At 34.1% G+C, this 15,228-nt stretch overlaps 1 protein-coding gene across 3 annotated transcripts in view; it reads left to right on the top strand.

Annotated features, from left to right (window-relative positions):
• Positions 1 to 15,228, top strand: part of LOC144840570 (uncharacterized) — a 73,496-nt gene that overhangs the window by 41,352 nt on the left and 16,916 nt on the right. For all 3 annotated transcript variants that reach the window (XM_078696429.1, XM_078696428.1, XM_078696430.1), the window contains 2 exons: positions 562 to 656; positions 4,310 to 4,427. In XM_078696429.1, the coding sequence (XP_078552555.1) occupies positions 562 to 656; positions 4,310 to 4,427 (213 nt within the window). The remainder of the gene's footprint in view (positions 1 to 561; positions 657 to 4,309; positions 4,428 to 15,228) is intronic.

Below are 15,228 nucleotides of genomic sequence, written 5' to 3'. Positions count from 1 at the left end.
ACTGTATAAATGGACAATAGTTTTCTTATTATTTTTAAGTCGATGTATTATAAGTTATGTATGCTGGTCAAGGCAGATATATAGAGGCTTGCCATGGGCCTGTAGACAACCTTTATACTGGTCAGGGCAGAGATATAGAGGCTGCGCCTGTCATGGGCCTGTAGACAACCTGTATACTGGTCAGGTCAGAGATATAGAGACCTGCCATGGGCCTGTAGACAACCTGTATACTGGTCAGGGCAGAGATATAGAGGCCTGCCATGGGCCTGTAGACAATCTGTATACTGGTCAGGGCAGAGATAAAGAGGCCTGCCATGGGCCTGTAGACAATGTGTATACTGGTCAAGGCAGAGATATAGAGGCCTGCCATGGGCCTGTAGACAATGTGTATACTGGTCAAGGCAGAGATATAGAGGCCTGTCATTGGCCTGTAGACAATCTTAGACTACCTCTGGCTCTAGGCACTGGCTAATGATGCATTGTTATTCGTATTTTCAGAATTAATTTTTACTATTTAAAAAAAGGTGTATAATAAATAGTTCTATTACTTTTTATTTTCAGAAGTTATAGGTGGGTTTCGAGCTAGAGCACTGCAAGACTACTGTAAGATTCATGATCGCAAATGTTTGTCATTCAAAGCAGGTGATATAATTTTGGTAAGTTGTAAGAAATGCGGTATGGTATACTACTGGCTTAAGTAAAATTATGTCAATATGTTGTAAAGCTCTGTCTACACTATAAAACTAGTTTGACAAAAAAGTGTGATGTGCCCAAATATGGTAGTGATATGACATCATTGTGTCCATATATGGGCTCATCACATTTTTTGTCAAACTAGTTTGATAGTGTAGACAGAGCTTAAGGTAATGAAATACAAATTTATATCCTAGCCACATGCCCATTTAAAGTCAGTTGTTCATTCTCCTCTTCTCTTTTATTTTCCTATTGATTAATACAGTAGATCTCCTATAAAAGGACACCTTCAGGACCCAACAAAGTTATCATCTCAGGTGTATCACCTAGGGGTTGGCCATATTGTGTAATAAACATATTATTGCTCCTTGTTCATTTAATAGGAAAGTATCCACATAAGGTTTTTACCTTTATTATAAGTTTTATTAGAGATAAAAATAATTGCAAAAATTCAAACTCAAGATATTAATCAATCCATGTCAGCGGAACCAGAATGACAAATAATGCTATTTATCTTGCCTCCCACTTTGAATGATTTTACAAATGATAATACCTCATCATTAATGGAAATAGGATGATAGATAATTCTGAAACTGAGTCTACTGATACTATCTGGCATATATGAAGTGGTCAGGATAGTCTTGCCTGTTTTGAGATAAATATGATATTGTTGTCAGCTGTTTGTATTATGTAGGTGATGAATTTTTTCCTCATTTATTGGGTTCGTTATATATCAGAAAAATAATTGACCAAATTTCTGTTATTGTTTTTAGATATATATGATATTGTTAGTAGCTGGTAATAACAAACTTATGCTATGCAGTGACGGATCCAGAGGGTGGGTGGACCCTCTGCACCCCCCTCCCTCTATAAATCTGGAAGAAAAAAATTATCCTACCATAAGGGGGAAAAAATTGGGGAAAACGCCTAAGAGTAAAGTACTTCAACTTTTGATTAAAACACATTTCAGCGCCGTGTTAATTTACTCTTTATTAGAGGTTGCCGTTGCTTTCGTCACACACTTGTGACGACAATATTGTTATGAGTGTTTTGCTAAGCGGTATGAAAGAGGCGGATACAAAGTGGAAGGTGGGGGACGCTTATTTCAGCAAAAAAAATGTAAATGTAATGGCGGCGCGTTTAAAACCACGATATTTATTTTTAGAAATTGGGTTTCTTCTCTCAACCTCACTTTGTACAATTTGAGTATCTGAGAAATTGTCATTGGCATTTCTAAATCTGGTTTTTTCATCTGCTACCCAACAATATGTCATTTATGAACTCTAAATTCATGTTGTAACATAGTTGACAGATTGTAAAAAAATGTTATGGGTAAAAGTTTACTTTAAATGTTTCAATTTGATTGGATGACATGACATTGTTTTTCAGTCTGAACTGTGTAGGCATATAATGACCTCCAGAATGAACTGATGACAGAAAAGTGTCTGTTGAAATTCAATAAATTCAGTACTTTAGAAACATAAAAATGTATGCTGAAGATTATTTAAGATTCAAAATACAGTGTTCAACAGATTTATGTTGTATTGTTTTTTAGCTAAACTATTTTCCCCTACCTTTCTATCTATCTAAAGGTCCTATAAAAGCAAATAGTTACTCAATAATAATTCAATAAATCTGTTATTCTGAGGATAAATCTGTGATGTCTACATGTTAACCTAAGCACAGGGAGATTGTGCAATGCAGTGCTTATTTGGAATTTGCACATTGTCTATAAAAATACTAAAAGGATCTACTAAATTCCACCTAGGCACTATACACCTATACTCAACATAACACCTAAATAGTCAACTGGACTCCTAAATATAATTGAACCTAACCCTCTAAGTTAGTGCTGTAACCTATGAACATGTTATGGTACTGTTATGTATGTGGTGTGTGCGTGTTTGTGTGATGTTTAGTAGGGCCCTCCATCGTAAAAAGTATTTTTCCTCTGGTATAATCCTACTTCCCAAACATCTTGTTTGTCTTATAAATGAGCCAGTGGGGTATACTGCCATCTATAATACTTGTTTTATTGCATTGACTTACATCTAACATAATATATATCTAACTATTCGGCATGAACTGTGCTTCAAAGTAATCAATATTTATTGTAACTGATACATGTTATTGCATGTGTTATTTGTACTTTAATTGATTAAAGTGTAAATAGACAAGTAGGTCCTTTTAGTTTGAGGTCATTAGGTGAGTAGGTTGTTAATTTTGTTATGATTATGTTGTATAGTACTATTATATACTGTACTTTAAATCATATTATATTTGTATATCAATGGTTTGATTTAATTTATAATTTAGTGCAATACAATTAAAATTAGAAAAAATAAATATCTGTAAACTGCTATAGTAAAATTTATAATGTGCAGATTTCAAGATGGTGAAGTCTGTGAGACTTGTCAAGTCAGCCTTGAACTCTTCTTTTACTTGATATCCAGATACCCTTCTATTAGATCACTAAAAAAAACAAATAAACAAAAAAGAAACAATTCAAACAAATCACATTCTTTAAAAACATGGGTCAGATTTATCAATCTTAATGACTTTATGACTTATTAACCAAATTTGATTAAAAAAAATATGATGCCCTTGTATTTGTAAGGATTAAATAAATTATAAAATCAATAAATTCGAAATGTGTTTTAGAATGCTCATGAAAATGTTGATGTTTATTTTAGCACTGAATATTGACAAAAACAATCTTAACTTATCTTGGCTTTGAAAAGGATTTTGTTATTGATATTCTTAGCGTATTCTTGTACAGGTTTGTTGTCATGTTGGTCTGAGAGGTATTGATCTCAGAGTAGGAAATTAAATACTTCAAATTGAACGTAATTACATATGCAAGATGGGTATTATATAGCTTAGCACATGACGTAGATTGTTAAGCCAACTTGAATGCTTTAACACAGTGTAACATAGCATGCGATAATCTAAATATTTTCATAATACAGTGAGTGTTGAATTCTTCATTGATAGTATCAAGATTTTGTTATTTAGGTTAATCTTATCAAACAATCATATTGACTTGTTTGTGTTTTACACAAACAAGAAAGAATCAATTTTCTAGACTCATACATTCTTATTATACATACTGTATATACTACAATCAAACAAATAAAATACTGTATATGCCGTTGTTTTCGCAGTGGTTTAATTTTGGGAACCTTAATGCGAAAATATCTGCATTTACAGTATATAGAAAACAGCCTCTGATAGAAAGGGGAAAACATGGAAGCTTCCGTTGTGTCAGTTTCGCAGTGGAAGGTTTGTGGTACAAACAAAAAAACGATATACAGTATAGAAACATTAATACTACAGTAGGTAGTACAGTAGACATACTGCTAAAAATGTCTAGCCTACGGCGCCTAGGCTTACCAAGTAAAACAGCCTGCTATTTGACCTTTGTAATATTAAAAGTTCGTAATTTAAGGTACGTTATAGGTTTAGGCTAGAATTAGTGTTTTAACTAAAATGTCATCCACGAAATTATAGTAAATTTAAATCGCGAACAATTCTGTATGAGAAAATTATGGAAATATTATTACCCAACCAACTTTGTATGTGAGTAAACAAAAATATGGTTTTTTGTTGATTTCAGATTCTAGAACAGCATCCGAATGGCCAATGGAAAGGTACAAAAGAAGCGGACAAACAGAAGACTATTGGGTATTTCCCAGCAAACCTTGTGGAGATTATTGATGATTTAACTATGCAAGGTAAATACTTTTCTTATCTATCTCTTTACTACTCAATCTTGCTGTGTCAAATGTTGGTATGCTAGAAGTTGTAGGAATAAGATTAACGAAGGGTGATAAACACTGTATACGGAAGGTTATACTGTATACGGAGGGGGAGGGTGATATATACTGTATACGGAGGGGAGGTTGATATACACTGTATACAGAGGGAGGGTGATATATACTGTATACGAAGGGTGATACTGTATACGGAGGGGGAGGGTGATATATACTGTATACGGAGGGTGATACTGTATACGGAGGGGGAGAGTGATATATACTGTATACGGAGGGGAGGTTGATATATACTGTATACAGAGGGAGGGTGATATATACTGTATACGAAGGGTGATACTGTATACGGAGGGTGATATATACTGTATACGGAGGGTGATATATACTGTATACGGAGGGTGATATACTGTATGCGGCCAACCTCTATTCAGTGGACACTTTGGTCCTAAGAAGTCCCCTATAGGGTGGTGTATGGTTGCAATAACTGAAGTAGCTGGCCATCATAACTTTCTCAACAGATTTTAAAGATATTCTGATGAACTGTCTTGTTCATTGTACTTTTAACCAGCTGTTTGTTTTTAAATGCTATAATCTAAGTATTTCTGTTCGAAGAGTGATGACATTTTAGTCCTATTTTTAGCTAAGAATACACATCAATTATTAAAGCTGTTTATTGATGATATTAGTAATGTTACTTGTAAATTACTGTGGTGGACTCCGTCATCTTTTGTAAATTTGCTAAAAAAGGAAAATAAAAGAATATAAACATAAAGTTCAATTTAATATAGCGTTAATAAAAAAATAAACATAATAAAATGATTTAATTTTAAATACAAAAATATAACAAATTAGGAAGGAAAGAAAACTTTAAATAACATCTAAAATATAAACATATTTTTTTTATTGCTGTTTCGTTTCGTTAGGTTAAAGATATATAACTATATATTTAGATTGAAATAAGGTTGAGATACTGAACCTTTTACTTATTAGCCTTTTGACGTAATGCTCATACCCTCTAGGTCTACATTACATGCTTTTAAAGTTTAATGTTAATACCAAATGGTTTCTTAGAATACTGGTAAATATTTAATCACCTCATGCATTATTAAATTAGTTTTGAGATTTGTTTTATAAAAGAAAAAAAACCCTTATGTTAGTATGCTTTTCGAAACTTTTTAATTTACCTTTACTTTTTGCAAGGAGAGATGGAGAGTTGGATATCAATCATAGGTTGATCTAATTAAGGGGTGGGAAATTACAATGCAAAAGATAGGACATTAATTGCTTAAGTTCAGCACTTTCACAATTTTAAGGCGCTCTCCTACCAGCCTCTGATAATTAAAATTATTAGATTTTGATGATAACATGGATCTTGTCAACAAGGCCGTTATAGAATATAATCTGTTCCATACGTACACAAGTTAGCATCATATTTTATGGATAGTTAAATTTAAATGGTGTCATTATTGCTCCCCTACTACTTTGTTGACGCATTTCAATACGTGAATTATTACACAAGTGGTTTGAATAGGACTTTGTACTTTTATTAAACAGTTAATTTATATTCACTAAAGAAAAATTAGTCTATTAGGAGCAATATTCTACATATCTTGTTTCATATACTTATTTGACATTTGTCTGCAGAATCGATAAAATGTTTAAAACGTTTAGTAACTATATTTGAGAATTTTTATTTTTCAATGAATGTGCATTGTAGAGTGAATGTACAGTGTGGCATTAAAGATCTAAGTAAAATATGGAAAAGATGAAACCATTTTATACAAATAAGGAATTTTGTATTATATGTGTATGACATGTGAAGGTAAATGAAAACATGATGATGATTGACATATGTATGACAGCTATTATCAATAAGGTCATTGACAGGCCATCAAATAATCCCTTTATCTTGTTAATTTTATTTGAATTATTGTATTAGTAGTACAGTACTGCATACTATTTATAGTACAGTATAGTTCCATCTAGAGTTCAGAGTATTTAGAATACATTGCTTTAAAAAAACTATTTAGAAAGCTGGCGTTCTTATGTCAAATCTTTAGTTAGCAAAAAACCGAGGCTTGGCCAACTAAAGCCTTAGAGTATTGGTTCCCAGTTACCTACAAAAAAAAATGTTACATGCAAGTTTGAATGAAAGGGCACTTCATGGAAAAGGAGATTTTAAACCATGCATCCCTACCTCCTCCCACCAGCCCTACCTCCTCCTACCAGCTCTACCTCCTCCTACCAGCTCTACCTCCTCCTACCAGCTCTAACTCCTCCTACCAACCCTACCTCCCCTACCTCCTCCTACCAGCTCTACCTCCTAGTACCAGCTCTACCTCCCCTACCTCCTTCTACCAGCTCTACCTCCTAGTACCAGCTCTACCTCCCTGTACCAGTCCTACCAGCTCTACCTCCCTGTACCAGCTCGACCTCCTCCTACCAGCCCTACCTCCTTCTCCTACCAGCCCTACCTCCTCCTGCCAGCCCTACCTCCTCCTCCTACCAGCCCTACCTCCTCCTCCTACCAGCCCTACCTCCTCCTCCTACCAGCCCTACCTCCTCCTCCTACCAACCCTACCTCCTCCTACCAGCCCTACCTCCCCCTACCAGCTCTACCAGCCCTACCTCCCCCTACCAGCTCTACCAGCCCTACCTCCTCCTACCAGCCCTACCTCCTCCTACCAGCCCTACCTCCTCCTACCAGCCCTATCTCCTCCCACCAGCCCTACCTCCTACCAGCCCTACCTCACCCTACCAGCCCTACCTCACCCTACCAGCCCTACCTTTTACCAGCCCTACCTTTTACCAGCCCTACCTCCTCTTACCAGCCCTACCCCCCCCCCCCCCCCCCTTCCCATCATAGGCGCTTATTATAACCTGCATGGTTGCAGAACAGTCTTCTCTTGACTGTATACACCAATGTAGGACACCAATGTAAGGTTATAAAATCAAGTTTGTCCGACTGAACATACAGGCTACAAAATTATTGAATTATCATACTACCTTTTTTTCTCTGACATTTATCCAAGTTTTGTTTTATTATAACATTTGCTATATCACAGAGGAATTATAAACTAATTCCTTCATGATCATACTGTTTTATTTGAATAATTTTTTTAATTTTTGTCGGACTAAGAAACAGCTGCCATTATCATGTGAGAGTTTACCGACACACTTGTTGAGATAAACCAGCACAAAATGGCATAGTGGCATCGTTCTTTTCCGAATATGTATCATGTGTCCTTCAAATAATTAGTAGTATGATTGGACTCTTTAGCCTGTGCTTAATTATGCTTAGCTTTAACTTGTGATGCATCATTACCATATATTATATAAACCATTAAACAGAATACTGTTTGTTTATGCATGCATTATGCCATGATTGTCTCTCTCCATTTAATTATGAGATATATAGCAAACTATTAACAGTATTGCCATGTTTGTACTTATATTATCATTTTTTTTTTTACGCTTTCAAGTTTTAAAAATTAATTAATTTTTGTTATTTCATACGCATCCAACAGCGAGTAAGTCGCCAATTACAGGATAGATGAAACTATTTTATAACTTATCATTCTTATAAACTAATTATCATTTGAGTCTTAGGGAGTTGAAAGAGTCAATACAACCCTCGCACTAGGTCGGGATTGGAAGGCAAGCATGTTAACCACTAAGCTATAGCTCCACACATTAATATTCATCAACCATTTAACCATGGAGTCCTCGGTAATACAGTGCCAACGAGCCTCTTAACCATAACACAATACAGGCATCACAGGTGATACTATGTGACACTGTATTACAGAATTGGTCTATGATACTGGAAAGACATACTTGCAATTACACAAGCTAGAAATTAAATATATAGATAATGACAACTAACAATTTTACTTCAATACATTATTTTGACACTTAAATAAATTGATTTGATTTTGTTTTACTAATAAATTTCAAAATAAATTTTCAATGGTTTCTTTAATGCAATCAAGTACCGCTATATATAGTGATATATTGTTCTTCTATTGTATTTTGTAAGAGTATTAAAGTAATGAGTCCTGTCAGGATTAAAGTATAGATTCCAAGATTTAATCTACCCTTTGTAATAATGGAATAGTCAAAGCACAGATTATTTCTGCCCAGGTGAATGGATCACCTTTTAAATTCAAGGAAACATTGAAGTAGAAAAGCTGTACTTATCACCTGTCAGGTATATGTAGCAACTACTCATAGCCCAAGAAAACAATGTTTGGGTTTACTAGTTGGAATTCACTATCCTTATAGGTAGGTGTTGGAAATGTATTAGTCTTTGCTCAGGATATCTTGTTTTAATAATGTTTATTTATTGTTTCAATCTATTTTTGTACATAGTGAGTATATAAATAGTTTGGTAACTATGACCCCATTTACACTTTCGTTTGGGTCCAGGGCCGGTCCTGGGCCGGTTGCAAATATTTACTTTTTAGGCCGGCCCAGAGCGTTTACACTACCGACGCAGATTACTGGTCGTAAATAATTTTATCGGAAGTACCATTGCATGCTGGGATACGAAGTACAGTTTGTTTACATTTTTCTCGCTCGATCGTCAATTCAACTTTCCGCGCGAACCGACCATTTTATATTTATACTGTTGTTGTTTTTTGTCCCGTCCCGTTAAAAAACAAAATGAACCCCACTGTTTTATATATATGGCTGCTTGCAGTGCGTTCCGAACAATCCCACTTTCACGTAGGAGCTTGTCGGAAATAATCCGATAGACGCCAGCGTTTCGGACGCTACCGTCCATTTGAGCCTGTATTTTTCCTCGGCCCAAATCCCGAGCAACCCAAGTACCTCCTCGTATGTCCAATTGGAACCACGATTTTCAGACATCTTATAAAAATTGGTACAAATAAATTTAACTACGGAATATAAATGATGAAGAAAACAAATTGTCGCGCGAAAAAGAAGGTATGTACCGAGAATGTCGGATCGTCATAACAACCACCTCATAAAAAGGTCAAACGTTGTTCACGGTTCACTGCGTAAGCCGGCCCAAAACGTAAAAGCCGCTCCTGAACCTACCTGGAGAGGTGGCCCAGATCTGCGTCCGGCCCAGGGCCGGCCTAACTTTTTGGAGTATTTACACTTATCAATTGCCGACCCAGGGCCGACCCAGGGCCGGCCTAAATCGTAAGTGTAAATGGGGTCTAAAATAGTGTTTTATACATTTATTTACTTTTTGGTATAGTTAGTAGTACTAGTAGTAGTTTCAATGAATATAGATTTTAGCTACTTGTTACTTTTCAGTATTAAAATCTTTCAATATGAGCTGAAATAATAAAGAGCATGCCCTCTGCATTTTGCAGAGTATTTCGCTCAGTTCTCCGTATTTTCTCCACACTTCAAGAACACGTCATTACATAAAAACTGATACTTGATATTACATTTTAATGTTTATTCTGATAACATTCTCCATAACAGCTAGGGTTTAGATGTGTTACATGTTGCAAATTGGTACAACAATATTATGCTATTATTTAGTAATGTAAAGACACTCATTTCCTGTGACCTGCATTTCCCCCCCCCCCCCCTTATGTTTTAAAGGGTCAGCCTACTTGTGATTAGGAGTAAACTGTCTCATCACTTTCAATGATGATATGGGAACTAACCTGGCATCTGTGTATCCTGATGCTGTAACCTGTTACTGTATATGGGTTGGTTTCTGCTGTCAATTAATAATCATGTGAATAAATTACTCCCAATTTCTTTGTAGCATTAACTGGACAAATTTTAAATAACCTGTTAAATAGAATTCTCAAAATAATGATTATAATAAACACCAAATCAATTAGAACATATTTATTTAATCTATTTTCAAATAAAAGGTTTTCAGCATTTAATGGATCAGAAACGTTCTAAGGAGCATCTGATTATTAATCCAGAAGATGATTGCAGAGCTAAACAATCAAGATATTCTTAACTTTACCTACAGTACTTCCTTTTTATATACATAAGAAGCCTCTTGATATTACTTGAAGTAATGTTTAGAAACTTGTCATAGGTACTTGACGTGACTACTTTGATGTTGTCTCTTCATTTTTGAAGTTTCAAATTATAGATTTTTTTTATGTTGTATTGGAGTTTGATTCTAAGGGTCTTGACAAAAGTTTACAGAGCCTAAGGATATAAAAGAATTACACAGGACGATTTACCTGTTAACAAGCTGTATTCAAAGTTTTCACCACAATTTTACCCGCCAAGGTCCTCCGGTTGAATGACATGACTGACAATCTAAAGTTGTACTTGATTGTGTTCATAATTCTAGAAACCTTGTAAGTTTAGAAAAAGTCTTTTGATGTGGTTTTTATAAATCTTTAATTATTAAATAGTTCAATTTGATTGTAGTTTCAGATACAGAGCCTAGTTTTCTATGATACTATTTTTTGTTATGCCTGTATTGCAGTTCTTTACAAAAAGAGTTTGATTATTTTGCCTGCTAGGCATTTAAAGGGCATAGCTAGTTCAACTCAAAAATGACAGAAATTGCAAAGAAACAGATAAAAGGTAATTTAACATGACATTTTACAATTTTAAAATGTTGATGCCAAGACAGTTTCTCGACACACAGAGTTGTAAGCTCATTAGTAATGAAAATGTGTGAAAACACACACAAGAAATGAGTTTGCTTAATCTTGTTTATACCTTTGACATTGAATTTAATCATTAAATTTGTTCAGCTGTAGTTTATCTATAGTGTAGACCTATCAAGTAAAAGACTCACTCATTAACTGGAGACAGTCTACTAAATAATATGCCCTGCCGCCGCCGTTGTGATTACTTAAGTTAAACACTGTCTTTTAGTACGCTTGAATTAAACTACAATAGTGTTACTTAAGAGGGTTTCTTTTCCTTTTAATGAAGGCTAATTTGATATGCAATAATGAACAAATTAAACGATTGTTAGCTAATAGTACGGTAGGTTTTGTGTACTTTGTGATTTTCAGTTCATTCTTTGGTGTTACATCCGTTATAAAACCTGTTAAATTAGCAACAGTTTGGGAGACTGTATATCTGGATTTTTCTACACTATCAAACTTTATGTGACAAAAAAATGTGATGTGCCCATATACAGTACGGATATGATGATGTCATATCACCACCATATTTGTGGGTATATCATCACTACCATATTTGGGCACCTCACAACTAGTTTGATAGTGTAGAGAGAGCTTAAGTCCAGTTTATTTATAAATCTGTGCACCATCTTCATTTAGTGCTGGCTTATACCTATGCAGTAATACAGTAATAGCAGGATTAGGTTTATTTACTTTGGCAATTTTCATTTTGTTCCTTGTTGTGTTTGTCGTTTGTAAGAGCTTTTAAATTGGCAACAGTTTGGGGATTTTAATAGGCTGTACATCTGGATTTCAGTCCTGTTTATTTATTGATAAACCAGTACATTGTGCCCTACTATACCAATTTTAAAATGATTTATTTCTAAATCATCTTTTTTTGAAATCATCTTGTATCATAATTATAGCATGGTAATCAAATTACATGTATTTGACCCTAGACAAGTTGTAAAAGAATTCATTGTTAGTTGTTGCTTCTTTTAAATGCTTGCAAGAGATCAGAGGTGGCACCTCCAATAAATCACTGATGCTCTCCAGAGATTGCCACTAATAAGAGCTCTTGTCACCTAACAGAAATCCAGCACCAGAATATATGCATCTTTGTTCCCCATGGAAAAGTAGTGTCATGGAAAGTTTAAACCATCTTCACTTATATTATGTTTCTTAATTTAGTTGTGAGTAGGACACGTAGGCCTACAGTAGGTACAGTATTCTAAAATCAACGTATTTTTATCATACCTTAGTGTAGTTTTCAGTGTTTTTTAACAAATATTTTGGGATGTCAATATTATGTTATAGGTCTACTGTACTTTATTAAACACCTAGCTTGTAGGAGAACATTTAGATAAATTGTGATTAAACGTCTTCTGGATTTTCTTTACTTTAAATATGAAATATAAAGAAGCAGTACTGACTGACTGCATATTATGTCTTGTGCCAACAAACTGGCTTGGACTTGGTGCATGATAAGTGCATTAAAATAAATTAAAAATACTGAAATAAAATTAATTTTCATGGGAGTGTTACATTTGCCTGGCTCTAGACCAGAAGACAGGGTTATGTATTGTTTAAAGGTTTGCCTGGCGAAATAAATATACAGATATAAAGTTTGCGGTACACCATTAGAGTGAGGATGATCAAAGTATTTTGATAGAAACGTCGAGAAACTCAACAGTTCTTTTCAGAAGTATACATGGTGTACCGCAAACTTTATATCTACATAAGACAGGGTTACCTCACTTGCCTGCAGACTAGCAGATGTACAGTAGGCTAGCAGTTACTTATCTGCCTCTAGGGTAGAAGCAGACATATGCAGGGTTACCTCACCTGTTTCTAGCAAGAAGACAGGTAACCTTACCTGGCTCAAGTATAGGGTAGAAAACACATGCTCACCTTCCTCACCCTAATACTACATCCATCAGCAACAATAGATGTTTCCACAGGTGTAAGAAGAATGGTATCCTGTATTCATAAGTAGGTCTAAAAAGAGTATAATTAAACTTTTCTAGACTTGTTTATTAATGGCTAGCCCTAGAGACTTAATTTTAAACAAGTTTCTGGTTGGTTTGTCGTGATGTAAATTTAACATATTAGTTTGTGAATCCTCTACATTATTCAGATTAAAATTCAATTTGTTTATTTTAGAACATTTTTTGTTCAATTGAGTTATAGCATTATGCATTTTCTCTTAAGAAAGGAAGCGACAGCTGTGCACTCATCTTTAACCTTTTTAACCATTTGATCCATTTTGTTTGAAGTTTTTGAAGTAAACTAACATTTTCACATTGTTATAACTACACAATTTACTTTATTTGTTTCTATTTAACATCTTTAAAAAATAGAATAAAAAACAACAAATTATATGGAAGAACCTGCAACCTACTACCAATCCTCCTTTGCCCTCAACCTCCTCATCCTCCTTCTCTACACCAAAAATAAAGGAAAGATGTTTCTAAATAAAACAAGATTTTCCGACAATATATCCACAGTTTAAGCCCATCCCTTTGATGATTGGGTAATGACCTAAACTAGTCCAAGGTCTCTTAACCTCAGCCTACAAGCCATCCCTCCCCAGGCCAGGTGTATAAACACTGGTACTGATTGAAGAAATCTATGCTACTACCTTATAGAACTCGCACCGCATTCTAATCTAGGTACCTTTCATATACCTTCCAATTACAAGTTGATGTTGGCAATTAAAACAATTTATTATGGTAATTTTACCTATATTGGAATTATCTTGAAGTGAAATATGATACTGGGTTGTAATTTATCCTTAGTTATGAGTTTCACAATACAAGATATATTATTTATTAAATAATTGTATATGATATATTATTACTTATAACTTAGTTTTTGCATTGCTTTTGGTTGAATCCATGGTTATTCAAAACAATACTCTATTCAATTATACATAGTATAGGCCTACTACTGACTGTACAATCTGAACATTTTGTTAATTATTGGTTGTGGTATTTGTAGAACACTCTACATTCTTATTCCAAACATTTTAAGTGACTTATTTATATCATGGACCACGATTTAATAAAGAAAATTAATATCAACCTCCTAATCAATGTGAAAAGAAGTCTTTGACTAGTTTTATAATTTCTCTCCAACTATTTATAACTACGACAAAATGCAATTTGTCGGTCAATTTGCGGCAGAAATTGTATTATCACTTTCATGTACATTTTACGAGATTTTAATATCTATTAACCATGAAACTGCACCTCTGCATGTAATTTGATATGTTAACCAACTAATAAATCCTCACTACTTGTAGAGACTGTGCTAAAGCAAATCTTGGTTTTGTTCACATACCTACTGTATCCATCCGTCTTCTACTGGAAAAGGCCAACATTACAGTACAAAGTGTCAAAGAATATTTAAAAATATCATACTGTAGGCAGAAAACATAATCAGTGAAAAATTTATAATCAATAACAAATTTACCATACTGTAGAAAGAAACCAAGTGATATAAGTTAGCGCAAGTTTATGCGATTGCACAAATAGGTTCCTAGTTCTTATAAATCTTTCTACAAGTCAATCAATCAGATGTTTCTTAATAGTTTTAGAACACCAAACATCTCAGGAGTACAATTATCTTTTTTTTATAACCACAAACTAATTGCTTTTCTGTTTTTATACTTCAGGGTATAAATGAAAGTTTAAAAAAAATTAAATTCAAACCATCAGTTTTCAGTTTCTGATGTTGATTATTGCATTGTAGGCCAAATGGTCTACTTATAATAATATATTAGTTCACTGCTGAATAACCTCATATACCCAGTGATGGTTTAAAGTAGGAGACGTAATCCAGCAATTATGGATTTCTTATTCCTTTCAGACTAAGCCGATTTAGTAATGTCAACAAGCCTTAGGCTAAGTTCAATGCCCAATGCAAATCTGTCGGTCAAAACAGACAGCAAATAATCCTGATGTATTCAAATATTCTTTAAGATTTATCCTTCCTTTCCAGACAGTAAAATGTTATACTGTATTGTTGAAGACTATTTTTCTTTTCATTTTAAATAAAAAATTGATTTAAAAAATGTAATAATATAGTTTTTTAGTATAGATTGTTTGCATACTGTACCCATATAATATAATTATATGGATTTACAGTGTTTGGGAATTTTTTGCATA

This window comes from Antedon bifida, chromosome 4 (assembly GCF_963402885.1).
Source record: "Antedon bifida chromosome 4, ecAntBifi1.1, whole genome shotgun sequence".
In the NCBI taxonomy this organism is placed as follows: Eukaryota; Metazoa; Echinodermata; class Crinoidea; order Comatulida; family Antedonidae; genus Antedon; species Antedon bifida.
Note: the sequence above shows the minus strand (reverse complement) of the source record. Positions and strands in the feature narration are given on the sequence as shown.